Raw genomic sequence first — 27,280 nt, 5'->3', positions numbered from 1 at the left:
TGCATTAGTGGGCCAAACACCAGTAAATGGGTAGTTAGTGGGAAATGGGTGCAAATGCATCCCATTACAATGAACCAAACAGAGCAGCTAATATCGCTAATCTGCATGTTACAGGCTTATTGTGTATGGTTGCGTGCTTCATTTTCAGTATCATACTCAGAGGTGCATTTATTTTTTAAGGGATTGTTTCAATTTAAATAATGCTACAGTTTATCCTAGACTGGCAACCCGCAATTTCATGTTTCAATCTCAGAGTCAGAGTCTTCTGAAGAGTTTAGCATTTAAATTTTGTAGTGTTCTTATGTTTTTAGGGTTTTATTTGGTTGTCATTTGGATAATGACTAATCATAAACTGTGTTTTGATTTTTTTTTTGGGGTGTTATTTGGTCGTCATGTGGATTACAAATAATTGTATGCTCTATAATGGTTCTGTGTGATTTTTCTCGAGAGTTGAAGTACAATTGTCATAAATTGTACCATGATTTTTATCAATGTTGCTAGCTTATCAATCAAAATATAAGAAAGAACTTGGGATGGTTTTTGATATTCTCAGCTTATTTCTTTGCTCCAAGTATTCTTAAATAATTATTTACTGCTCTATGTGTGTCTCAAATACTTATGGGATTTTCTAGATGTAGTCTGTGGATTGTCCATTGGCTTCAAACCTCTTTATCTCTACTTTTGCCATTCTGGCTATTGATTCATCTAGAACAATCCAGTAATGTATTGTAACTTCTGTGATAGTTTATGCGACCACGCTCACGTGACAAGAAACTTAAAGAAGAATGGGCTGTGTCTCTAAAATCCATTGAAGATATTCATGATGTATGATTTTCATTTCCATTTCATAGTATTACTGCGCCTTCCAATTTCTTTAGCTTAAACAATTCCATGAGAAAATATTTCCTCATTTGGTTCTTGATGCATAAGATATTTATGCAATGGTGCTTAGGAAAACTTGAAAGCAATCCATGGTCAGAGTTAAATGGTCTCCAGGCAAAGACAAAGATCGTTAATGAACAATTGGGAAGCATTAATTTGAAGGGTTTTTCGACCATCAATGACCACCCATATGTTAATGCAAACAAAATCTGATTCTCCTTACGTTGGTGAGTAGTATATTATTTAAGTCATGCACCATCTTATAGCATCATTTTTTGTTGTTACTGAAGAAATGACGAGATGTTCTTTATATCAGATTATCGTCACATTGTCTATTTAGAGTTGTGAACTTCTGATGATTTTTTGCGTTTAAAAAGACATGTTGAAAACCTATGTTTCTTTTTGAATGCATTTCTTTGGTATCTATGTAAATTTTGTTTAGAAGAGACGTCCCTTATCATCTTTGCTTTTCAGCAACTATGGTGGATGATGCATTTCGTTTTCTTTTTCGTTTTGGGATTCCTCTTCGAGAGCTATTGGATGAAATAACCTGTAGTACTTGAGGATTCTGTTAATATCTACTCTTATGAGAACTAGCATGAGTAGGTTGTTTCAGTTACTAACATGCATTCTTCACAGGATGGGGTGGACCTGGTGGCTGTGTTTATTAGAAGGCCTATGTGGAGTTTTTCTGTTTTCAAGGGCAATTTATCAGAAGGCCTATCGTGAAAATCAGGCAAACATTAGAGCTGAATCCGCTTTATTACATTACAGCAATCATTTGTAAGAATTCAGTTTCTAATTTTCCATGCTCCTGCACTCATGCCAAACAACCAAGAGTTCATTTGCGAATTTCATCAACATAATACCTATTTTCTTAGTAAATTAGTTTGTGGCATATGCACTAATATTTACTAAATTACAGGCTGTTAAATACCTCTTCAAATATATTTATTTGCACCATGGCAGAGTAGCAAAATCGAATCGGACAAAGAACACAACTAGCGTATTGAAGTGTTTTTTTCTTATTGAAGTTTTTTGTCAGACCTTTACCTGTATTAATCTAAAACATGTTACATAATATATCCATTCAAACAAATATAATATGTTACTATTCTAATTTACATGGCGTTCATTCTTTTGATTTTCTCTACCCCAATTTTCTTTCCTAGCACGTGCAACCCGTTTACTAGTATAATTAAAGAAGATAGCATCTGGTCTGGCAACAGTGTCATGTGTTAGTTGTGTCAACTATTAGCATACACATTAACAAATATGTATGGCACAATCTCTGGAGTAAGTTATTCCAATTCAATCATATGACTATATTTAAATGAAAACACCCATTATAAGCACTTTTAACAGTGAACTCACCTGCATTATGCCATCCCCAAATCTTATCCTCCAGCGGATACCTTATGAAAGATATAGAGCAATTTTCAATTGTGTATTCAATTGACCAGAACCTAGTAATCTTTCACCATTGACACTTTTAGCAACGTCTATGCAAATAACCATTTCTTTGTTGACCAACTCCTATGGTCAGTTGCTTATCACCCATGTCAGAGATTATCATGGACCAACTGGGACTCTGAAAAAATCACTGTAATAATTATAAGTTAAGCTTGGACGACCCAAATGGTGAAATGCAAATTATCCTATCATATAAACATCATTTGAGAAATTTCAAGTGAAATTAGAGAATTGAGAGAGCTTTTGTGAAATAAGATAGATAACAAATATCTAAGTAATGAAAGATTTTCACCAAGGCGGTTTGGAGTTGATAGAAGGTCAAAGCGTAAAATCCTATAAAAACCCATCCTTTCTCTTGCCTTCACAATTCGTGTAAGATTGCTTCAAGATTCACGTTAAGCCTTTGATCTGAAACACGGTACTAAAATGAAAAAGAACTTCTTGTTTTGTTTGGAGATAAGATTTAAGAACGGAGTAAGAATGGAGATAAAATTTAAGAATTGAGATAAGATTTAAGAAAGGTTTTTATCTATTTATCTATGGGCTACGAACAATTGAAATCGCAAAAAATGGGCGTAAAAATGGGCGTAGAATTCATTTTTTTAGGTAAAATCTGATGTGTCAGTGTTAGAGGAAAAAAGAGGAGCTGACGTGGGTGCCTGGGAGCATTCATCTCTTCAAACCCTCTCTCTCATTCTTCTCTTCTTCCAAAATTAAATTGTTCAAAATCAAAGCTAACCTCTGACAATAACCATTGCACACCTAATCTTGAAGAAAAGCAAGGATGGTGTTATTCAGATGCTCTAAACTCATACAACATGTCAAGCATGTGTGTTACACGACAGGGTCCATTCTTTCTAAGTTGGTGTTAACTAATTTGTCATGCAATGATATTATTCAGGAAAAAGCTGTAGGTTGAGATGGTTTAATCAGTTGGATCCTAGAATCAACCGAAACCCTTTTACCGAGGAGGAAGAGGAACGACTTTTAGCATCTCATCGTATCCATGGAAATAGATGGTCAATTATCGCTTGGCTTTTCCCTGGACGCACAGATAACGCAGTAAAGAATCATTGGCAATGAATCTATAAGAGAGGAGACACGGTCGCTGATGTAGCAACATGGCATGTTCTTTGGAAGCAGGAGTTTTTTGTCCCCAAGGAGTTCACGGAAGCAGTAGCGGATCAGCAAAATAATATATGGAATGTGGAAAGTCCTGCACGTGTTTTACACTAAAAGGTTCATCTGTGCCCGTTTAACTATAATACCTCATTTCTAACCCACTCTTCTAAATAAGAAGGGTTTCTCTGTTTTTCAAGTTTGATTATAACAATAATAATATAAAAAAATGGAATTATCGATTGACTATCGTGAACTAGCTACATCTGATTATATTTAGTAGAGAGAGAATGCAAAGGTGAGCTAATACTTACTGGAATGGCTCCGGTACACGGGCATTCTTCAGAAACAAAAAAATTTAGTGCAGCAACCAAAATAACAATGAATAAGATTGCTCTATTTCTCTTCATTTGTTCACTCTTTGCTTTTTTGTAAGTCTTCTTTCTTTGAATTCTTTCACTACTTTATTTTAAACATAATCTTAGTGCAACTTTTTGTAGTTCACTCATGGTTTATTGTCTGATTGGTTGTCACATTTCCTTAGACAACGATGATTTCTTATGATTTATATGTGGCATTGTGGCAAAATCTTCCCTAATAGAAACAATATTGAAGAAAAACAGTTATTTGTAGATTCTACATATATTGTACAAAGAAATTTAATCTCATTTACTTGATTGATTATGATTAAAAAAATTCGAGTATGACTCTTTATATAGTCGTCTCTCATTACTACAATGTGGTGTCCAATAAATTATTACTAATATGTTCTACTTTTTAAGAGTAAGTATGACTCTTATAGCAATAGCGAGGTGAGAAGTGATCTGGAAGATGTGAAGCCATGCTATCTTTTTCTCATTGAAAATGTCTTTTTCTCATTGAAAAGGTGAGTTGTAAAATTTATTGATTATTCTTATGTATTTTATTATTATTATTATTATTGCATGTGAACTATTTGTGTAAAGAACATTTTGTTAACCTTCAGACTCATTGTACTAACAAGCTATCCTTCGTTTCTTTGGACATGCATATACATGTTGATTAGGAGAATTTGATGGTACAAAATTATATAATTTTGACAATTTCAATTGGATTTAGGAATAGTTATAAAAGAAAAATGTAGAATTTAGGAATGAAGTCTGAACGAATAAAGAAAATAATTAGTGGTTTCGATGTATTTGCTTCCATTCCAACTATTGAAAAGTCTGATGGTTATGAAACAATTATGAATATATACAACTCATGTTTTGTGCATGCAGGGTGAGTATTGATGTTAAGATCAGCTACTAAAAAGCAATAGGTGATTGAGAGTGTGGTTAGAAAGCAAACATTAATGTATATATTGTTTTGGTTTTTCAATGATTTGTAAATATTTGTCATTTATGTCTTACTTCAGTCCCTTTACTAAAAATAAATGACTAGAGTATATTTACGCAAGTACATAGACAAGAGGATTAGTTCATGTGCAGCTGTTGTAGTATGTGAAAACAATGTCATGTTTTGGAAATATGAAATATCGGTATTGGGCTACCAGAGCTCGGCGATGTCGCCTATATTTAGGATATTTTCCGCCTGCCTGATATCTGAAACCCCGCTGGGATCTGCTATGATTGTCTTATGGTTATAATTATTTCTTTTTCAACCTTTTTTTAGTTCCTTTTAGTGGTAAAACATGCATTTCTTTACTTCAGAAAAGATGTAATTCTCAGTGAGCAAGTTGCTTAGTTCCGAGGTTACAACCTTCCCACTAACAGAAGAATTTAAACTTTGGATTACACGACAAGGCTATCCCAAATACAGTTTTGAGACCTTAACCTTAGGTTCATCAAAGCTGCTGCTCCCTTAGAGAGGGTGTTTTACAAGATTTTGTGTAGCACTCTAACAAGAAAATTATCTGTAAAAGAAAATTGAAAGTAAGGATGGTATATGTCACAGATTGCTCTAAGGCATTTGTTATCTCGCTTCATATTACGTGTACGACATCATTTTTTGCCTTTGATTTTAGGTGGGCTGCTGCTTTGTATTTTTGGCCCTCGCATACTTATGTCGCAGTGACTACGCTGCTGGAGGGTATGGATTCTTTTCAAATTAAACTAACTGCATGCAGTAGACAGATTTGGGATTTGATTCATTTTTTAGTTAGGAAATGTTGGCGGGTTATCATGTACTGGTATTTATAATGTTATTCAGGTTTAGAATGTTCTCTCTTACAGATGCTTCTGGTCGGAGAACTGCTTTTGTGGCTTTGAGGAACTCCCTATATCTGCTCCCATTGGGGTACGTGGCCTATGACTGTGAGTTCTCATCCCAGTATAAACTCTTGACCATCTAAAAAGCCTCTTTACTTTTTACATTCAAGTACTACATGAAGGCAACTGCAAAAGCCATTTTAATAGCACGAATTCAGATAGTTTGCCCCTTTTCTCTGTTTCCTCTGGATGTTTTACAATCATGCTATAGTAAACTGAAATACACTTGGTATAAAACAACTAATGGAGAACAGAAAAAGTTAGTAGGGGTCATAATTTGAATCCCGAGCCTTTTAGATGTCTTTAATGATTGAAGATGGAGTCCCCACTCCTCAATCATGGCACTTCTCTAATTGTTAAATGTGAAATAATTGTTATAATTGTTTACTTTGTCAAATGTGAATAAGTTGTAGATACCTCGGCTACTTTCTTTAGTTCCCTCCCTTTATAATACATTATTAGCATGAAGTTATAGATATCATATGCCTAAAAATAATTACTGGATAGATTAATCGTCTGTTACTGATAAGTTAGTCGAATAAGGATATCATTTAAGTAAAGCACTTACTAGATAGATTAATTTAATAGTTCGTCTTCTAATCGGTAAGTTAGTTGAATAAGTTTTTTGCCATTGATAAGTCATTTTGGTTAATTACATGATTAAATTTTCTCCAGGGGCGTCACCTCCGGATGGTTTTTTCTCGAGTCAGGATTCCTTGCTCTTTCTATGACTGCTATGGCATTCTCATTTTATCGAGATCACACAGCAAAAGGTGCCAGGAGAATGTTCCATGTCCCATGGAAGCCTTCTGTATCTTCCTGTATTTATGTCTAGGCTATTGGTAATGACAATGAGCAAGCCCAGACTGTGACTAACCTAAATAGACTTCTGTCCTCAAAAACTATAAGGCAGGAGACTGAGCACAACAAAGATGATAAACAGAGGAAGGAGTCTTCAGTATTCATCCATGCACGTCCGCCAGTTACGTACGCATCCGTCGCTCCATTTCCTTTCTTGCCGGCTCCTGTGTATGCTGATTCTGACATGCAAATATATGATATTGTGGACCCTGCATTTTCCGAAGCCCAAACTGAATAAAAGCAGAACCTGTCCTCTGTCTCAAGGTGTTGGTGCCTTCAAGGGTTTTTTATTTTTACTTCGTTTATTTTGTTTTATGAGAATCGATCAGTATTTAGTTGTATCATCAGTTGATGTATATACACATTGTATAACCCTTTGAATAAAAATAAAAATAAACTCATTTAAGTTATTTCGTCATTTCTGGATCCCTTTGTTCCCGAGTGTTTTGTGACAATTATTAACTTTTCTGTGGACACAAAGTCTATGTCACCGGATAGCTTCATTCGTTGGGGAATCATCCTGATTGGATGTGACATGTGAGGAACCATTTTTTTGCAATTTGAGGGTTTTAGGCCAGTGGTGTTAGAGGCGGTACTTGATTGTGAAGCGGAGTGCTCAACATGGTTTCAAGATAGGCTTATAATGACTGATGTCCTTATCAAATTGACTTTTGATTGTCACTTGATTAACTAAGAATGAAATTGATCATTCTAGCCAGCTAGATTTTGAGGCTGATATGAACTTAACGTACCGGATTTTTTGTAAGAATAAATACACTACAAAAATACACTTTAAGTAAAATCAGGTCTATCAGGTTGATTTTTGTGATGTATTTACATACGAAAGGACTACTTCTACCCTTTAATGTGGCTCTATCCTGTCGCCAGGATTTCATAATGAGATGGACACCATGGATGATCTCAGGCAATACCAACTTAGTGTGAATTGTTTTCCTTGATCAAATATTCAAATTTATTAAGTACTACACACTATACAGTAACTCTTTCCAAGATAGATAGGTGGGGGGCAATAGCAACATGTAACAAACACGGAGCCACAAGCCATGCAGTTGCGTTTACAAACAAACAAACAAGTAGGCAGTATATATGATATCTGAGAGCAATATTTTTAGTTTTGTCCAAGATGGCCATGGCCCACAGCAGCATTAGAGACAGCCTGAATTGCAAAGTTCTTGCTATTAAGCAGCCCACGACGAAAGGTCGAGACAGTTTTCCCACTTTGGATTTTTCACTGATCGAGATAGCTAGATTAAGGTATGGTTACGTTTCAATTTCAAGTACCTATGATGGCTGTCAATGACGAGTCCGGTTTTCCTGTCACAATTTTTGGTCTCCCAGCTATCCATCCAATAGGAGAAGAGCAATTATTGACTCAAGAAAATTAAATTTTCTTAATAATTCCTTAAAATAATGAATAACTTAGCATATAGGAAAGGAAGAAAAAAATAACATCACGAAACTCCTTATGGTTTCGCCCTGGTTAAACAAATAGTTTCTTCAAATCAAATTCTTAAGCAATATGAATATGCATCGACCAAGGGTCAATAGTTTTTCTTTTGAGTAGTTGGTGAATTTCGAGCGACACCATGCACAGTTTTATTTTTTTAGAATATATCCCTTAAATTTGGCAACACTATTTCTATAGGGTTTGTTTTCTGAAGTAATTATAATGCGGGGATAATGATGTGATTTCTGGCTATAGTCTAACACACATTCTATCTTATCGATTATTTTAGAATTGACTTTGTATATTGATTAATGTTATATATAGGGTGAACATTAAAACACAAAAAATGATTAAAAAAAAAACCCCCATCGCCTCAAACTACGAATCCTCAAAAACCGAAAAACCTTCAGCTGAAAATAAGTTTGGATGGGTACTCAAGCGAACGAGGCATTTCCTGAAACATGACATTCTGATGCTGCGGCCGTTAGTAGTGATGGTGTGTCGAATATCAGATCGAAGGTTTATCTGTCCCCTAAACTCTGGTATGTTCGGGCTAATGTGATTGAAGCTCAGGATTTGGTACCCACTGATAAGGGAAGGTATCTAGAAGTTTATGTTAAAGCTATACTTGGAAATTAGGCATTGAGAACGAGAATTTCTTAGAGCAGGACCATAAATTCCATGTGGAGATGACCTGAGAAGAAGTAGTGCATGCTTTTCTCCATTCTGGACATCTTCAATAAATAATAGATTCTATCTTCAATTTAAGAAAATGGGTTTTTTAGTCCTAGGAGGAAAATTGGCAGTACAAACACAAATTTGATTCTTAAAAAAAAAAACCTAACTTCAACTAGGAAAACCCCCCCCATCGCCTCAAACTACGAATCCTCAAAAAACGAAAAACCTTCAGCTGAAAATAAGTTTGGATGGGTACTCAAGCGAGCGAGGCATTTCCTGAAACATGGCATTCTGATGCTACGACTATTAGTAGTGATGGTGTGTCGAATATCAGATCGAAGGTTTATCTGTCCCCTAAACTCTGGTATGTTCAGGCTAATGTGATTGAAGCTCAGGATTTGGTACCCACTGATAAGGGAAGGTATCTAGAAGTTTATGTTAAAGTTATACTTGGAAATCAGGCATTGAGAACGAGAATTTCTCAGAGCAGGACCATAAATTCCATGTGGAGATGACCTGAGAAGAAGTAGTGCATGCTTTTTTCCATTCTGGACATCTTCAATAAATAATAGATTCTATATCCAGTTTAAGAAAATGGGTTTTTTAGTCTTAGGAGGAAAATTGGCAGTACAAACACAAAATTTGATTCTTAAAAAAAAACCCCCCGACTTCAACTAGGAATACTAAAAACCCAAAAAACCTTTCACTACTATTAACCAAAAAAATAAAGCACCCAAAGTTCTCATTGACACGAAGAAGGAAGCAATCTCATCAACGAACTATATTTACACATTTTGCAATCCATTGATTCGTAAGTTTCTTTTAGTATTTTTGTTTTAGCACCTATTTTAATTTTAGTGTATTTTATTGATTTTTTTTTTTTTTAAAAATTTTTGTGGGGTTTTGAAATCTATTCAAATCAAAACTATAAAGAATGTAACTTTTCTTCTTCTTCTGAATAGAAAAAGAAAACCCCCAATCACAACGAAGAAGAAGGCACCAAAGGCCATTCTAGACAGCTCAATCAAGTAAGCAAGTTTTTCAAAAAAACCCTCTTCATACTTTCGTAGATTGTTTGAGGTTTTAAAAACCTATTCAATCAAAATTATAAAGTAGCAAAAGGGTTAACCTCATTATATGTCCTTAAAAGGAATTGCTTATGGGTATATCACTTGAAACCTCTTCAATCGAAGGACCTCCTACTACCCAATTTTAGCCTCAATCACCTTTTCTTTTTGTTAAATAATTAACCTCTATTTACCTTTCTGTATGGTTTATGTTACAGAACATTTGAACCCTATAAATGTGAAGATTGGTGAGCTCTGAGAGGCATTGAAATCTGTTACAGCGGAGCAAACGTACCTTAAAGCGCGTGATGCTCGGCATCACCGTAGTAAGTTTCTCTTACTATTTATTTTGGCATCCACTAGCAATTACTGTTGAATCATTATTTTCTTACATTTTTTTAGAGTTCAAACTTTTCAACAAGTCAGGTGTGAATAAGTTAACTACAACCTCAATTTTGGTTGCTTAGTCCAACTCAGTGATGATATATGTTAATCCCCTTAGCTCACGTGTTTCTTAACTACGAGTCTATTTGATTATTTAGTATCCATCTCAGGAAGCTACTTAATAAGGATAAAAGTAACTTATATTAGAGAATTCTAGGTGAAAACACTAATAAATGGGTGACTTATACTGTATGCCCGTGGGTGGGAATTCTGAGTTATATAATCTTTAGGTGGTTAATTCCTCAATGTATGTGGGGAAGGTGGAGAATATGAAACACTGACGTTTGACTGCCCTCTTTTTACAGTGAGTCTCAACTTCTACTTTCTCCAATCATATTACTACCGTTTCTTCTTTCTTCTAACATACATGAGATGTTTTGCTGGAAATTTCCGAATTCTTTCTTCATTGAGAGATAATAACATTGTAACTTAGTGTTGTATGGACAATATTTGTATTTACCTACGTTACATGGACACGCCATATTTTTAAAATAACCCGTGTCGGATAGGTATTCACATGTCCGTGTATGGACACATATTGTACGGGATATACCTTAATATTTTTATATTTTGCATGTCAGACACTTTACATGGCTGGCCAGTTGGGACTTGATCCACCTACGATGAAGCTTTGCTCTGGAGGAGCTTTTGCAGAAATGGAACAAGCATTAGAAAACTGTGAAGCAGTAGCCAGGAGTTTCAAGTGCTCTCTAGCTTCGTCCACAATTCTTTTTGTCGTTTACTGTTCAGCAGCGCTCACTTCCTCTCAGAAAATAGAAATTCAGTCCAAACTTGAGGCATTCCTCGAGCAAAGAAGTGATTATGACCTTGACAGCAATTTTATGCGTAAATCTTTTGACCCCATGGTCATATATGTTCTTGCACCGAACCTGCCAAAAAGGTACCATAGTTACATTACTCATTACTGGTAGTATCCAGAACTGATATTACCAACGATTTTTCTGTACCTTTTCTTGATTGGGGTATGGTATTACCGTTGGAGGCCAAGGCACCCTCCTCACATGAACACTCACCTGTCTCATGCGGATAAAGTACATCCAGATGAATTGGATGAAGAGACCAGTTTTTTACTAGCCGTCTTTATAACTAACCAAATAGTAGAATTTCCACAATGTATTTGCCTAACTTTTAGTTTATTAATTTGTTTTTAGTTAGTTACTCAATACTCTTTGAATGTTCCGTGGAGTATAATTGTTCATTTTAAATGTCTATACATCTTTGTCAATAGTTTTATTGTTATCCCTTTCTAAGTTTGTTATAATAAACAGGTTTTTTCAATATTAAATAAACAATCCCCGCCACGGGCTATCTAAACTCAACACGGAATCCAATAAAGTACATTTCAATGAAGACCAGCCATTTCTGTTACTGAAAATGGAGGAAATTATGTTAATTAGCTCTACAACTGAAACAGGTTTAATACTCAGCCAAGTAACAACTTATTTTACGATTGTTATAAATATTAACGTGTTTAACATTGGACTTGGTGTGTTGTTAACTTAGGGAATGTTGTCGTCTTGATACTTTTCCAGATTAGTCGGCATGTATTGTCATCTTGACATTGTTAGCTTTCTCAATGTTCTACTGCTAATTGTGAGCTATATATTAAACTTATATCTGGCTTTGTGTTATTCTTTCCACAGCCATAGAAACTGAAGAGACCATCCCAAAAGAGACAATGGTAGAGAAAGCAGATGAAGACAAAGAATTTGTAGTTGGGACCCAGAAGGAGAATAGGAGATAAGAAACCTGCTACAACTGCTAAAATAGCTAAGCCTTCAGCAACTATAAGGAATATAGGTCAAACCCGTTTAAAGCCAAAGCTAATAACGGCCAACTGTCGAGCGGGAAATTATGTATTGAGTGAAAGTGAATCTGAGGACACTACGGATGATTCTTAGTATGATGTCATAGAGGTAGATGCTAAGGAAGATTAAAGATGACACATTTTATTGTCACACTATGGAAAGGGTTGTTTTTTTTTTTTATTGTTAGATGGGTTTGTTCTCATTAGTGTGTCGTACATACATACATATATATATATATATATATATATATATATATATATATATATATATATATATATATATATATATATATTATATCTTATATATAATGGGAAAACTTGACACCGTTTATTAGTCCCCGTATTTTCAGTTTTAACCCAATCTTTCGGTCCAAAAGGGTACCCAAAAGTTTCACCTGTGAAATTTTTTACACTTCATGTTCGAAAGGTAAATCGGTAATTTACATCATTTCCCAAGACTATAAAACTCAACGTCTTCAGAAAAAACAGACAGAAACACCGTTTCGCGGTTTCCCAATTAAGAAAAAAGAAAACCATTTGTCGTCTTCGTTTCTGACCAATACCCCACACTCCCATTCCCAAATTAACATTAAAATCGAAATTCCTTATGTTCTCATTATACTTTCTTCCCACCAAAATCTCATTATACTTTCTTCCCACCAAAACTCGATAAATACAGGCCGAAATTTTTTCGATCGCTGGTAATGGTTTTCTTTTTTCTATCTTATTTCCACCGAAACTTGCTGCAACCAAATTTCGTTCTGTTATTATCGTTTAAATTTCAAAGGTACGTTTCTAATCTCTATTGGAAAAAATGAAAAACTTTTTGTTGCTTATTGCTTTTCTCTTGCTTCCTTCCAGTTTTGAAGAAAGGGAAAGGAGTGGGAGCGGTGAAAGCGCGAAACTTGAAAACATATATCGTGTATCGTCAAGGGTATTGGTCAAAATGGTTAGTTTTTTTTCATTTTGCAGTTACATTAGAGTTTTGGAGTGTTTGGTCTGATTTCGTTTTTTCATTTTGCAATTGAATTAGAGTTTTGGACTGCTTCGTCTGATTTATATGGGGTTGTATGATGTTACTTTAAATGGGGTGAACATGAACCCTCAAAACTATGGTTCTGTTAGGCACTCAGGTAGTTTTTGCACTATGCACCTTAAACTTCATGTATCTTCATGTAGTCTTTGTTTTACCCTGTAATTTTTAGTTGTTGAAAATCAGTATAAAACCCATTAAAATTCAGGAAAGCTCAACCTCTTCTTCGTCACCAGGTATTCAATCCTCTCACTATCTTCTTTTTTACTCTTCAATCATCTAATTAATTTGTTCTTTTGGTTTTATAAATTGTTGTGGTGTTATTGTTGTTTTATGATGGCATACACCCAGAGTCCGTTTGATGTTGTTTAACATGTTGCCTCATAAGCCATTCAAAATACTTTATAGGGTGTTGCTGCTATATATATGCTCAAGTAGACATTATGCTGCATAACTTTTAAAGTAATTAAATTAAATGGATAGTTTTTTTTTTTGCAGTTACATTAAAGTTTTGGAGTGTTTGGTCTGATTTCGTTTTTTTCATTTTGCAATTAAATTAGAATTTTGGACTGCTTCATCTCATTTCCTGATTTAAATGGGGTTGTATGATGTTAATTTTGCATTTCTCTTTTATGATAGTAGGCCTATACATCTTCACTAGACTTTAGTTCTAACTCTTTGTATAGAACCTTCCCATTCAACTAAGTAATTTTGAAACCATGCGCGCAAGTTTCACATATAGTGACCGGCCGCTCACTATTTGTGAGACTTCATCTCTACAGTGCTTGCTGAGTAGCTACTAGATATAGACAACTCAATCCTTCTTTTATGATTTTTTCAGGGATGATCATAATGTTTTATTATTGTTTATTTGTTAAAGGATGTGTTGGCTATAGTGATTCCATAAAAAATGAATAAATGTAATGATTTTTTCGAATGTTAAATCTCAATTGAGTTGTCTTGCTTATGAATGCTTTTGTTCCTCACTGCTTGGTGTGGGTCAATGATATGCTTTAAAGAAAATTTCAAATGGAGGTTGGTTGAATGGTCCAACTTGAGTGTAAACTTGCAATAGGCAATGCGACAGAACTATTAGTTAGGATTGCCACAAAAAAAAAAGGGTTGTTTGAATAAAATCCTGGATCCACCTCATTGAATTTCAATTCTAAGTTTATGATCCATTATTAGTGCTTAAATATAAAATGGGTGGTATTACTAAATGCAGGTTGTTAAGGAAGTTCAATGTTTAGGAAATAGATTCACAGTTAAGACGGAGAATCAGTGCTTCTATCAGTTAGTATTGGTGTTCTCCAAAGCAGCCTCATTGAACTTCAATCTCCTTTACCTATGAGTTATCTTTGAAATCTGTAAGACTTCAATCTCCTTTACTTCGAACTCTAAGGTGCATGATTAATTTAAATAACATGCCTTTTTTTATGAGTGGATTGATTTGATTGGTAGTACATAGTGTAACTTGGTTAGTTGTACATCTTACTAATTCTAATTGGGGGTGGGTTGAGTGAAGTGACATGATCGTTCCCAAAATAGTATATATAGCAATATAGCAGAGTGCAAGACAACTTGGCTTGCAAACATATGGGAACTTACACAGTTACGCCGGGGTGCAGACACGGTACAAAGCAGTAAACATCAAGGTTTGAATTGGATCGAGAATCGATAAATCAGCTCAATGTGGTTACCCCTGTGCCAGTTCTTAAAGGTTGTTAACCTGAATTATCTTTTTCTGGTCGACTTTTTTTTCTTGGTTAATGTCGATTCTGCGAATGGAGTTGGATATTGAGCTTTATGCAAAACCATGATCAGCAGCCAGTTTGAGTTTCAACATTTTCCCCACGTCGTATCTTCGCTTTGCCGCTCACCGTGTCGCTAAACATTATGGGTTGCAATCTATGGTAGGCGATAATTATGTGGATGGCCCGAGAACCGTAATCGTGGGTGAGGAAAACTGCGCCGAAAAGTAGATACCCCGCTATTTGTCTATCCGAAGTTCTTCTTTGAACATCCGGAAAATGATAAGCCTGAAGCGGGTTGAGCTTGCCATTAAGCGAGAGGTCGAGAATACTTTTCTTAATGGGGAACCGTGCAGGAAATAAACACAAAGACATTGAAAACTATGGAAGAGAGGAAAGAGGAGTATGACAAAGCACGGGCTCAAGATCTTCAATAGCTCAAGCAATACCTTCTCGGGATTCACTTGATGAAAGAATTTTTTCTTTGAGCATAGATGTGAATGAAGGATCCAAGATTTCTATCAATGAAATAGAGAGACTCCTATCACCGGGGATGGAAACACGCCCGAGTTGCAATTCTCGAGGCGAGGAAAAGGATCGTAGTGACCCAGACTACGACCACAGTTATGGAAGCTAATTACTTCTATCTTATATCTCTAAGTCGGAGTTTACAACTTGCCATGTTATTAATGGACTGTTTAAATTGCAACAGGTATGTCAAATGCCTACTACCCAATCTTAGTTTCAGCTTGGGGCCTTACAAGATTACGGTGTTCAACCTCCGTTTGTGTAGTATGAGGTTGGTTTTTAGAACATGGCATGTTGCCAAGGCCTCAAGCATCATTTCGGCTACATGTCTTCTACTCGAATATGAGCCCATTTGGTGCTGTTGGAGTAAATTAGACATCTCGCAATGATGTACACAACTTCGATCATATGAACAAGTTCAACATGTTGTTTTCCGTGTAGGACCGAGTTGCAGAGTTTCGTGTGTACATTTAGTTTAAGATAACAACACAAGTATGCAAATGGTGCATTTTCCATTTGATTTGTCCATTTTTAGATCTTAGTCATAAACTAGATCGGATGGTGTGTAAGCCACCTAATCGGCGGAGACCTCTTGACATTCTCGTCGTCCTCTAAACCACCCCAACACCTTATTTAAGCTCCATTCTTTGTTCTCCGGTTGGCATAACAAAGGATGAAGTTAACACTATTTACGTGGCTACTCTTTTTTCTTGCTGCTTAGCCTTCCTTATCATTGCTCATGCAAATCAGATTAATTATCTTGATAAACTAATCAACTCATGGACATCAGACAGTCCCCCACGACCCGATACATGGCCTGAATTAGAAACCAACAATGAGTCCTCCCAAGGACTGATGGAAGCTGATAAAATCGATGCATTACCTGGTCAACCTGAAGGAGTGTGGATTTTGATCAGTATTCAGGTTATGTGACCGTGGATCCTACAGTAGGAAGAGCATTGTTTTATTACTTCGTGGAATCTCCCCAGAACTCTTCATCAAACCCTCTACTACTATGGCTCAATGGAGGTACTACTGAATTTTTTTACTTAGTATATTCCAGTGAACCGATAATAAAGAGAAAATACTATTACTTGAATGAAATATTTAGAATATTATTGAAATAATACATTGGAAATGTGGAAATTGAACTTTTTCCTTTTTGTTGGTCTGTAGGGCCAGGATGTTCTTCCCTGGGATATGGGGCTATGGAGGAATTAGGATCCTTTGAGAGTCAATAGCGATGGGAAAACTCTTTACAGAAACGACTTTGCTTGGAACAATGGTAATTAGTTAATTTCTCAAGGACTTCAATTGTGCACATGGCGGAGTTGTTGGACTTTATTATTGAGTATCTGAGAAAAAATTTCTCGCGCAACAAACTCTTTAATCACTTAAAAGATTATCCTACATATTCTGTACCCAAGTTTTGAGCCTCCAATACTGAGGTATAGCAGATTTTCATTAAAACTTTGCTGCTGAAATACATTGCAGTGGCAAATGTGATTTTCCTGGAATTGCCAGCCGGAGTTGGGTATTCGTATTCGAACACATCATCCGACTATGATAATAGTGGAGATGAGAGAACTTCAAAAGATGCATATGTTTTTCTGGTTGAGAGGTTCCCTCAATATAAGACCAGGGAGTTCTATTTAACTGTTGAGAGCTATAGTGGTCATTATGTACCTCAGCTTGCATACACAATCCTTTTCAACAACAAAAACACCCATCAGACTGTTATCAATCTCATAGGCCTCGCCATATGTTCACTTTACATTGTCTCAATTTTACTTTCTTCGCCATCAACATTAAAGTTTGATCTATACGTTGAGATTGATCCATACCTTCTAATTTCATTAAAGTTGATTTACTTTAATTTGTTCTTTTTGATTGGTAATGCATTGATCAACGATTATGATAATAGAATTGGAATGCTTGATTATTTGTGGACTCATGCTCTAAATTCAGATGAGACTAATATGGCTATTCATAAGTACTGTGTCCCGAATTTTAAAAGTAGCCAGTGTTTTAATGCAATAAGCCAAAGTGGTGCTGAATCGGGTAGGTTCGATATTTACAACATATATGCTCCACTATGCCATGAAGATGAAATCAATAATAGCTCAACTGGATCGGTGAGTTACATATATGTAGACTAAGTTATGATGTGTAGTTAGACAGTTAGATTATATAAAGGCTAATATAAGGTCAGTAGAATGGTTATTATTGTCGTTTTTATTTAATTTTTTAATTGGCCTGAACCAGATTCACAATTTTGATCTGTGCACCGATATCTACATCGACGCCTATTTGAATCTTCCTGAGGTGCAAAAGGCGTTCCATGCAAATCTCACAAAATGGTACAGTTGCAGGTACATCTCAAAACATTAATACTACTGATAAATTAATCAGTACATAACGTGCAAGGCCTTTTTTTTTCCTGTGGTTTGAATTTTCTAGCAACAGCATTTGTAAAAATACTACAATCATGCTATTGCCTCGTTATTTATCAGAAGAATTGATAACGTAAAATTGTGCAGTGATCTAGGCTGGCATGACAGCCCAACAACTATACTACCAACAATCAAACAGCTAATGGCGAGTAACATCAGCGTTTGCATATACAGGCAAGTTCAAAATTTTGTACAAATCGAAGTCCATTTTGAACCTTAAGTAGCTCTATCTTTTGAGGGGGCAGAGAAACTGACTTTTCTTGATTGATATGTAATCCCCTAGCGCTAAGGGCATTTCCCATAGGCAATAACCATTGAGAAGGTCGTAAGTTTGTCGAATGGATTTAGAATTGTTTCGCATACATATATATATGCATTTGAGGAAGCGGAGTCTCGAGGAGTGAATTTAACTCTTGAACTGCAACTTGAATGAACTATTGAACGGATTAAGCGTGAGATGTCATTGGATGGACATCTTTAAGGACTGGATTTGTTGTGGTTAAAAGGAAAAAAAAAAATGGAATAATGAGGTGCCTAATGTAGGTCTATGTAAAGAAAAATAATAGTAAAAAGAACCGTAATAATGATAAAAAAAGGTTTTTACCATGTATATTATGATCGTGGATGGCTTTCATTTGTAAGTTATTTATCTTTTCTGATTGTGTTTACGTCATTGTTTGTGTCATGCAGGCTCCATTCTATCACCAGTCACTGAGTCTTGATTACTCCCAAAATTACTAGGACTCTAGGCAACTGTCTGTGTAACAATCTGTATGAGAGTACTTAAATTTTAGTTTGTCATTGAACTGCCGGTACATTGTGGAGCATGTTATATTTTTGTTCCAAACCTAGATATTGTTTTGTTTATGTTATTTTTCTTCCCAATGGCTGGTGGACTTACTGCATTACTATTATAGTGTGTATTAGTGTTTTGGTTTCCCATCTAGGAGTTCTCTTTTGCAATGCAATTGTAGTTATCTGCACGCCCGTGTGGCACATGTTTCGTTTGTTTTAACTTTTTTCGCATGTCGATCATGAGTTTATTATTCTTGGAACCGTTTATGTATTTTGTGACATTTTGTCCTAGAAGATTGCAAAATCCAATATTGCAGTTGGATACAGTTTCCAATTGGTAGTGATAGGGGGGTGGGTTGAGTGAAGTGACATGATCGTTCCCAAAAGAGTATATATAGCAATACAGCAGAGTGCAATACAACTTGGCTTGCAAACGTTTGGGAACTTACGATTCGCCGGGTGCAGGACGCGTTACAAAGCAGTAAACAGAAAGGCTTGAATTGGATCGAGAATCCATAAATCGGCCCAATGTGGTTACCATGTGCCAGTGCTGTACTAACTACCAACTAACGAACTTGCAATAAGATCAAGTTTATTGTGTGTACATTGGCTTATGCTCTACGCACATCTAGGCTCATGCCAATAAAAACTTGGGATAAGAAAAAGGTAGCACATCTAGGCTCATTCCAATAAAAACTTGAGATAATAAAATAAAAAGGTAGCACATCTAGGCTCATTCCAATAAAAACTTGAGATAATAAAAAAGGTAGTACAAATATTCTTTGCATACGATTCATTGGTTAAACCATCATTTCAAAGAATTTAAACTATGGTATACAATTGTTTACTTGGTCTATATAAATTTTAAAATACCAACACACCTAAATAGCTAAGTTAAATGACAATGCAGTATTGAAAATAATTATGACTACGCAGTTAGCCAGCCTCATGAAGATGATTATGGCAGTATCAACCTGTTATAAACTTGATGAAATATCTATGGGTTTCTTTAATATATAGGTAGTTAGGAGGTGGGGTGTTGGTAAAATAGAGACTCTTTCAAATTGTTTCAATGTCAAAATTATGTTAAGTAGCACTCATGGGGGTTCTTCTGCCAATAATGCCAGTTAGTGGCTTTGGACGAGGTGCTTGGATGATCTGTGCCAGTTTTGCAATCTGACCTTCATCTCCAAGTTAGTACAATTCGTCTAATTTTATTTTATTTCATTTTTGTGTTTGTTCATGTGTTTCGAAAAACAACATAGTCGGCCAATCAGGTGTACACAACGAATGGCTTATACTCGAAGAAGACATCTAGGTAGTAGGTTCCAATCTCAATATTTCCTTCTTGCATGTGTAAGTGTGGTGTAGTTTTTAAATTTTTAGTACTACTATAAATAAACTAATTTTTTGTACTACTTTTTTTCCTAGCTTGAAAGTTTCTTCAGTAATGTAATCAAACAATGGGAAATTATATCTATGCCAAAAAAGATAAAGCATGATACAAAAGACAGAATAAGTAGTTTTGATAACGTTCTTCACAAATTTTCACCTTAGTAGATACAAAATACGCTGTGCAAATGAGCATTTTTTGTTTGGGCTGAGTGTGCACAATGGATCATGCTTTTAACGCCTCTGAACTCCTTCATTATGCACTCTGTTAAAGTACTACATATGGAGTTGGGTGATAATAGCATTTTCAGAATGGAGACCAATAACCAATGCAAGAATTGATCCAAGGATTGTGCGACTAACGACAGGGTTAAACAGATGTAATTCAGCGATGCGACTAACATCCATAATTTCTTCTTTAGCATCCATAATTTCTTCTTTTTTTCGCCTCCATTAAGATAATTTGAAAAAAACACCACTTCGTCATTTGAATCATTCAATCTCTATACACATAAAATGAGATCCACAATATATTGAAAGTTTTTAAATGGTAATCTTGCCACATAGACATCTTCCAAAACGCTTTTACTTACATATTCAATTCACTCTACATATTATATCCGACTTAATAGCTCTATAGAACAACTATCAACAGAGGCCAATGTATTTTTTCTAATTGTTTCTCAATATGATCGTTTCTAAAAAAAAAAAGGCATTTGTTAGCTAGCTACAACCTCTTTCTCTGTCCAAGCTACCTGCTTTTTTAAACCGACCAAAATATATTATATTTAAAGCTTTTAAATGGTAATCTTGCCACATAGCCATCTTCCGAAAAGTTTTTATTTACACATTCAATTCACTCCACATATTATATCCGCCTTAATATATCTATAAATAGAACAAATATTTACAGTGTCCAATGTAATTTTCCTAATTATTTCTGAATGTGATCGTTTCTAAATAAATAAATAAATAAAATTGTTTTGGGTGTTTTTGTTAACTAGCTACAATTTCTTTATTTGTCCAACCTACCTACTATTTAAACCGACCAAAATATTTAAAACGACAAAAAAAAAAAAGATATGATGGATTCGCTAGATCATTTTGAAGACAACGATAAAAAAAATGATATTCTTCTTGCATTTTTTTTTTTTTGAGATATTTTATTCTCCAGTGTAGAATAACAGTTACGTTGCACACCATGATATAATATTCTTATATCTTACAGATAGTATACTCATATGAATCTAACAATATTCCTCAATCACATATAAATGATTGACAAGATAATTACACAACCAACAGTACAAAGGTTAACTTCATCAACATAATACTTATTTTTTTGGTAAATTAGTTTGTGGTATTGCACTGATATTGACTAAATTACAGGCGGTTAAATACCTCTTCGAATATATTTATTTGCACCATGGCGAGAAAGCGTGAGAAAAGCAAATCGAACAAATAACACAACTAAGCGTATTGAAGTGTTCTTTTCTTATTGAAGTATTTTGTCAGACCTTGACCTGTATTAATCTAAAACATATTACATAATATATCCATTCAAACAAATGTAATATATTACTATTCTAATTTACATTCATTCATTCTTTTGATTTTCTCCACCTAATTTTTCTTTTTCCTAGAGCGCGCAACGACGCACCGTTCTTAGTATATATATATATATATATATATATATATATATATATATATATATATATTATTTATTCAAGTGGACTTTAAGCTTTTGAGTCATTAGCTATTTATGTAGCAAGTCCGGCCATAGACCGGGCCAAATGGCTAGTCCATATATAAAGTGGGGCCAAAAGCTAAATAACCCTGAAAAATAGACAGTTACGAGTTATCCATATCTCTCTTCTATCAGTTCATTGACTTCATTCTTTCATTTTTTTTATTTAGTTTTTTGGTAATGAACTTTTAAGGGAAATAGGTAACAACTAGCAAGTTCATTGACAAGATGAACTATTGTCTCGAAATATAAACATTAAAAGAGAAGAGTTTAATCAATATTTAATGATGATTAAAAGTTTTCATTCAACTAGAAGAAAGAACGACAGCAAAAACTTTTCAACTAGAAGAAAGAACGACAGCAAAAACTTTTAATATTAATTTTATAAATTTATGAATCTTTTCAATCCTTAAACAAGATGAAGTGATGAACCATGTTAAAAAATAAAGAACAATCCGTCTATTGACATCTTCATTATCCCACTCTTGTCGAAACATGATTGGATCAGTAGATACCCTCGATTCTTTGGGAAGAAGAAAAGAAATTAAAGGGATCACACGATTAACCAGAGAAAAACTTGGCAAAGAAGAGGGAAGGAGATGGGGGGAGTAAAAGGTCAAGTTCTTATTCATTTTTATTTATTTAAATTGTTTTGGTTTGGTCTTGTCAGCCACTCATGCTGTCCTTCTCGAGATGCGAGTCCATGTCATCTTACGGCTGCTATTATGGTGCGCACTAAAATTAGGGTGATCAACCTCTTTTTATCAGTTACTACGTGATAATTAATGTACTTCTTGCAAATGATTTTTTTTTCACAAAATTAGAGGACCGCAAATCAATTTTTTGCTCTCAAAACTGATATGCAAAAATGATACACAAAAATAATGAGATGCCAATAAATCCATAGTAAGGACGACACATTGCAATAGTGGCAGAGCCAGGAATTTGTTCCAGGGTGAATTGGAGACCATTAGTGCACTTAGGAGCAAGGGCTAGGATTTTAGATAAGGGGGGGCTGCCATGGAGTTAATCTTTAAAGATTTTTTTAGGAACCAATAAGCTAGCATTGATAAACAAAAGAATTATCGCTTTTATTACCTTACCCAAAATTGACAAAATAGTGTTTTCACTATAGACCTAGACAAATATAATAAAGAAATGTGCAAGAATAACATAGCACATTAGCATCACACTAGTGAAGTTTTGACCTGCGTGGATTCTTATCAAATACATCTATTATTGCATCCAAATCAACTTCTTTAGCAAATTCCCGTTCAATGTAAATAGTCATGCAATCTGCAAGAAATTCATCCCCCATCTTGTTACGAAGTCGTGTTTTGAGCAATTTCATAGCTAAGAATGCTCGTTCTGTAGTTGCCGTGGAAACAGGAAGTGTCAAGACAAGACGAATCAATTTATCAATCAAATAATAGATATTGATCTTTCTTGTTTCAACTAGTCTTTGACATAATTCGGAGATGGTAGACAACTTCTGAAAAAGAGGATGCTTGAGCACATCAAGTTTGTAATGTTGCAGTTGACTTCTCAAATGATGTATCTCTTGTTTCGTGAAGTCTCCACAATAAAACTTTTTCTAGCGAGTTTGCAAATGTCATCAATCTTTGAAGAACTTAAAAGCATCTTTCGGATCCAAAGCGTAACTAAGATAAAGAAGCTCTATTGTTTCTTCGGAAATCTGTTATTTAATTCCACCAACCGGTAATCTATTACTGACATTAAATAACTCGACGCGGTAGTGGTGCTCAACTGTAATGTAATCTTTCTGCTGGCAAGAACGACCTGTACCCGCCATGTGTCGAGCACCCATATCAGGCATATCAATGTCATGTTTTTTGCAAAACAAAATCACATCACTAAGGAAAGGGTCCCAAGAAAATCCTCTTAATTCTTGAAGAAGTGTTTTCGTACTAGAGACTAAGTTGATAGCATTTAAAATGTCTTGGGACTTTTCTTGCAGGGCTTTACACAAGACATTAGTAATTCCCATAGTCTTATGCAATAAATGAAAAAGAAAGACAAACTCAAAACTTTTCATTGCAAGAATAGCACCTTTAGCTTCTCCACGCATAGAGTTGCTTGACCCGTTCTTCATGACGCTTTCAAGAACTATACAAATTGAATCAAACATCTCTTTTAGGCTACAAACCGAAGCAAAATGAGAACTCCATCTAGTATCTCCTGCTCGTTGCAAAGTAGAAACTTGATTAGTTCCTTTTCGAAGAACAAGTTCACCACTAGCTACCAACATATCAATTTCATTTTTCCGAAGTATCTTCCAACTCCGTTTTACGGCAGAGAGCAACATGAAGATTAACAATAGAAGCCAACTTGAAAAAACAACCAAACATCGAAACATCTTTAGAAGCCGCAACTAGAGCAAGTTGTAGGCGATGTGCAAAGCAATGCACATAATATGCATATGGACACTCCTTGAAACAATGCCACGTAATCCATTCCATTGACCACGCATATTGCTAGCACCATCATAACCTTGACCTCTCATATTTATAATATGCAAATTATGGCGAGCAAGGTTTGCATGGCGAGCAAGGATATTGCATATAGCTTCTTTCAAAGTTAAAGCACAAGTGTCTTTAACACCAACAATACCAAGAAAATACTCTCTAACAAAACCACCTCTATCAACAAATCTTAGGACAATCGCCATTTGCTCCTTGTTTGAATTATCTTGTGCTTCATCAACAAGGACACAAAATTTTGCATCACCAATTTCCTCACGAATTCTCTCTCTCACTTTATCGGCATAGATATGCAAAAGTGTCTTTTGAATTGAATGTGAGGTATATGTGGCATTTCTCGGAGCATCTTTTAATAATTCTGCAACCTTGTCATTCAACATTGCTGCAAATCCCAACACTCCCTTGAAATTTCCACCATTTTTTGACTTTTTGGACTCGTCATGGCCTCTAAAAGAAATCCCCTTGTAGTGCAAGAAATTGAATACATTTGAAGAATAGCTTTGACTAGCAAAGCGGTTCTTAACAACCTCTTCTTTAGATAATGTATTTAACACATTATCTATATGTCGAGAAGGATTTATGAAATTTTCACAAGCTATCATCGCCCGACCTATGAGGTGAGCATGGACCTCCTTCATGTTGCAAAAGGAACACTTCTTTCCATTATTAATCTTCTTCCAACATTTAAAACCTTCAACGGTGAATGCGGGGACGCCGGTGATTTGTTTCAAATATAAAACATGGAAAACAATAAGCTCTATCCGTATGGAGTGAGTACTCTAGCCAAGGAAATAGTGTGAACCAAGAGGAGTTGAACCGGCGAGTTTGCTTTCCGAATATGGTGGATGGATACTCTTTCTCACTGAGTTCAAGTAACCAACACCCCTTTCCAAGAAAAGCTCGTCGAACATCATCTTGTTGATTAACCGGGTAATTATATATTGGAGTACGTTTACCCGGATCATGTTCAAATAAAGATGTGGAGTCAACTTCTCCAACACTAACTCTTTGGGCTTGAGGAGAAGGTTCAACTTACTCAATTTCAACAACTTGAACTTGTGAAGGAGGTTGGCCATCTCTATCAAGTCTTGAAGTATCAAGACTAGATGATGTAGAAGTTACATCATTTTCCGGGGTGACATCTTTGGGTTTAAAGAAGGAAAACATGGTTTTCATTTTCTTACGAGCTTGATGTTCAGACATTCTTACCTAAGATAGATCATAATAATTTCGTAATCAATAGTTTGCTCTATAATAAAAACAAAAAAAAATATCACAATAATAACTACAATAATATTCAACTAATTATATAAGACAAAAAATTAAATGACAATCTAATACTCCAATATAAACTATAAGTTAACAAGACAATAAGTCAAGTAGAGAATACATTAGTATTTGAAAATTAAAAAACAAAAACGAAATAAAAAATATAGGCATAATACAAAACAATTTACCTTAGCCCTTCTAATGAATAGCCGAATATGAAATAAAATGATAAATAGGTTAGGCGCGGAATTGGAATTGCCGACTGGAAGAAGATAATAATAGAGAACAAAATTTTCTTTTGTAAACAGTACCGTCGAGTGTACGACACACAGTACGTTTCCGTTTCTTTTTTTGGTTGACCTTTTTTTTTTTTTTTTCAGTGTTACTGTTTTTGAGAATCTTGGATTGTGAGTTGTGAGAAACTTTGATAGAGAGATAGTGACTTGTGGGCCCCTATTGTGAGTTGTGATTCCTTTTTTTTTTTTTTTTTTTTTTTTTCGGCTAATAGAGTAATAGGAAATAAGCAAACCTTACAAGACCAAACTATAAGTGATTGTGACTTGTGGGCCTATCATCTATGGGCTAGTGTGCTGTGTGCATACTACTAATTTTTTTTTTGGGGAAAGTTTGGGGGCGGGGGGGGGGGCTAATAGAGTAATAGGAAATAAGCAAACCTTACGAGACCAAACTATAAGTGATTGTGACTTGTGGGCCTATCATCTATGGGCTAGTGTGCTGTGTGCATACTACTAATTTTTTTTTGGGGAAAGTTTGGGGGCGCTAATAGAGTAATAGGAAGTAAGCAAACCTTACGAGACCAAACTATAAGTGATTGTGACTTGTGGGCCTATCATCTATGGGCTAGTGTGCTGTGTGCATACTACTAATTTTTTTTTTTGGGAAAGTTTGGGGGGCTGTAGCCCCGGTCAGCCAACCTTTACATCTGCCCCTGCTTAGGAGTGACTTCAAACAATCGGATCAAGAACTTTTGGAAAATTTTCCAATTTTTTTCGGATGACAATATTTTTCCCAATTCCAATCTAATTATTTTCGGATGTCCATTTTTTTTTTTTCTAAATTTAAAATTTTTGGAAAATCGATTTTTTTTTTTTAGAGAATTCCAAATCGGCAAAATGATACACAAAAAATATAAAGCCATATTTTTTTGAGTAATTCTACGAAGACAGGTATTTTGTCCCGGTTTAGTGACTGGCTAACGTGTCTAGCAATTTTCTACTACTCTCTCAAATCCACTACTCAAACAAAGAAAACAAAATTACTATACTATTCTTTTTATTCCCAATTTCTCATCTAATAATGTTTTAGAGCTTCTAGAGTACGCCGGGATGTATGGGTGCGCAGTCATCTCGTACCTTGATTGCAGTACATCTTGGAGCAATACACACGCACCCTTGCCTGATGAGTGGCCCAGATGTGAGAGTACACCTGTTAGATTGTGCAATAATGTTTTATACCCTTAGACCTTGTAAATTGAAATTCCTCATTACTAAAGAACATAAAATTAGAAGAAAATTTTATTTGAGAACTGGGTTTGCTAAAAAAGATTATTCTAAAAATTTATTAATGAAAAAGGGTTTTCACAAGTTTTGCACTTGTAAAGAGATTTTGTCTCCAATCAGAACGTAAAGATACAAAAAATTAGAACATAAAGATCTTATCTTTTTTTTAAAAAAAACACCAAAAATTGATCTTGTTCAGTGTTCACTAGTAGAAGAGAGGAG

General features: G+C 35.1%; 3 protein-coding genes and 2 long non-coding RNA genes across 9 annotated transcripts; 3 read left to right on the top strand and 2 right to left on the bottom strand.

Annotated features, from left to right (window-relative positions):
* The first annotated feature begins 176 nt into the window (after positions 1 to 176).
* LOC147472614 (uncharacterized) lies at positions 177 to 6,994 on the top strand. 3 transcript variants are annotated; one of them, XR_015210754.1, is made up of 5 exons: positions 177 to 825; positions 953 to 4,360; positions 5,480 to 5,544; positions 5,688 to 5,768; positions 6,399 to 6,994. It is a non-coding gene; the product is annotated as an uncharacterized LOC147472614 (long non-coding RNA). The 3 variants fall into 3 exon arrangements; XR_015210753.1 differs by lacking the exon at positions 177 to 825 and having other exon boundaries at positions 3,453 to 4,340; XR_015210752.1 differs by lacking the exons at positions 177 to 825; positions 953 to 4,360 and having other exon boundaries at positions 4,415 to 5,544.
* Positions 6,995 to 9,356: 2,362 nt separating this feature from the next.
* On the top strand, positions 9,357 to 12,228 carry LOC147472613 (uncharacterized). 2 transcript variants are annotated; one of them, XR_015210757.1, is made up of 5 exons: positions 9,357 to 9,541; positions 9,693 to 9,758; positions 10,016 to 10,123; positions 10,823 to 11,142; positions 11,906 to 12,228. It is a non-coding gene; the product is annotated as an uncharacterized LOC147472613 (long non-coding RNA). The 2 variants fall into 2 exon arrangements; XR_015210758.1 differs by lacking the exon at positions 11,906 to 12,228 and adding an exon at positions 11,531 to 11,661.
* A 3,819-nt stretch (positions 12,229 to 16,047) lies between these two features.
* Positions 16,048 to 18,817, top strand: LOC147472612 (serine carboxypeptidase 1-like). Of its 2 annotated transcripts, XM_086588478.1 has the most exons (5): positions 16,048 to 16,410; positions 16,558 to 16,666; positions 17,647 to 17,753; positions 17,922 to 18,008; positions 18,525 to 18,817. In XM_086588478.1, exons 2-5 carry the CDS (start codon positions 16,625 to 16,627, stop codon positions 18,547 to 18,549), a joined length of 261 nt encoding a protein of 86 aa, XP_086444604.1. In that variant the 5' UTR covers positions 16,048 to 16,410; positions 16,558 to 16,624; the 3' UTR covers positions 18,550 to 18,817. The 2 variants fall into 2 exon arrangements, with proteins under 2 accessions (XP_086444604.1, XP_086444603.1); XM_086588477.1 differs by lacking the exons at positions 16,048 to 16,410; positions 16,558 to 16,666 and adding an exon at positions 16,673 to 17,516.
* Positions 18,818 to 23,467: 4,650 nt separating this feature from the next.
* LOC147472611 (uncharacterized) lies at positions 23,468 to 24,037 on the bottom strand. Its single transcript, XM_086588472.1, has one exon. It carries the CDS (start codon positions 24,035 to 24,037, stop codon positions 23,468 to 23,470), a length of 570 nt encoding a protein of 189 aa, XP_086444598.1.
* A 123-nt stretch (positions 24,038 to 24,160) lies between these two features.
* Positions 24,161 to 24,907, bottom strand: LOC147472610 (uncharacterized). The gene has a single exon (XM_086588471.1). It carries the CDS (start codon positions 24,905 to 24,907, stop codon positions 24,161 to 24,163), a length of 747 nt encoding a protein of 248 aa, XP_086444597.1.
* Positions 24,908 to 27,280: the final 2,373 nt, after the last annotated feature.

The sequence above is a fragment of the Coptis chinensis genome, unplaced genomic scaffold (genome assembly GCF_015680905.1).
Source record: "Coptis chinensis isolate HL-2020 unplaced genomic scaffold, ASM1568090v1 utg9485_pilon_pilon, whole genome shotgun sequence".
Taxonomy (NCBI): Eukaryota; Viridiplantae; Streptophyta; class Magnoliopsida; order Ranunculales; family Ranunculaceae; genus Coptis; species Coptis chinensis.
The sequence above is the reverse complement of the archived record's forward strand: the minus strand, read 5'-3'. Positions and strand labels throughout refer to the sequence as shown.

Excerpts from the sequence above, each read along its gene's own strand:
- LOC147472610 (XM_086588471.1), bottom strand. The coding sequence starts at position 24,907 with ATGAAGGAGGTCCATGCTCACCTCATAGGTCGGGCGATGATAGCTTGT.
- LOC147472611 (XM_086588472.1), bottom strand. The coding sequence starts at position 24,037 with ATGTTGGTAGCTAGTGGTGAACTTGTTCTTCGAAAAGGAACTAATCAA.
- LOC147472612 (XM_086588477.1), top strand. The coding sequence starts at position 17,313 with ATGCTTGATTATTTGTGGACTCATGCTCTAAATTCAGATGAGACTAAT. Across the intron at positions 17,517-17,646 it reads ATAATAGCTCAACTGGATCG|ATTCACAATTTTGATCTGTG; the intron begins GTGAGTTACATA and ends GGCCTGAACCAG. Across the intron at positions 18,009-18,524 it reads ATCAGCGTTTGCATATACAG|GCTCCATTCTATCACCAGTC; the intron begins GCAAGTTCAAAA and ends TGTGTCATGCAG.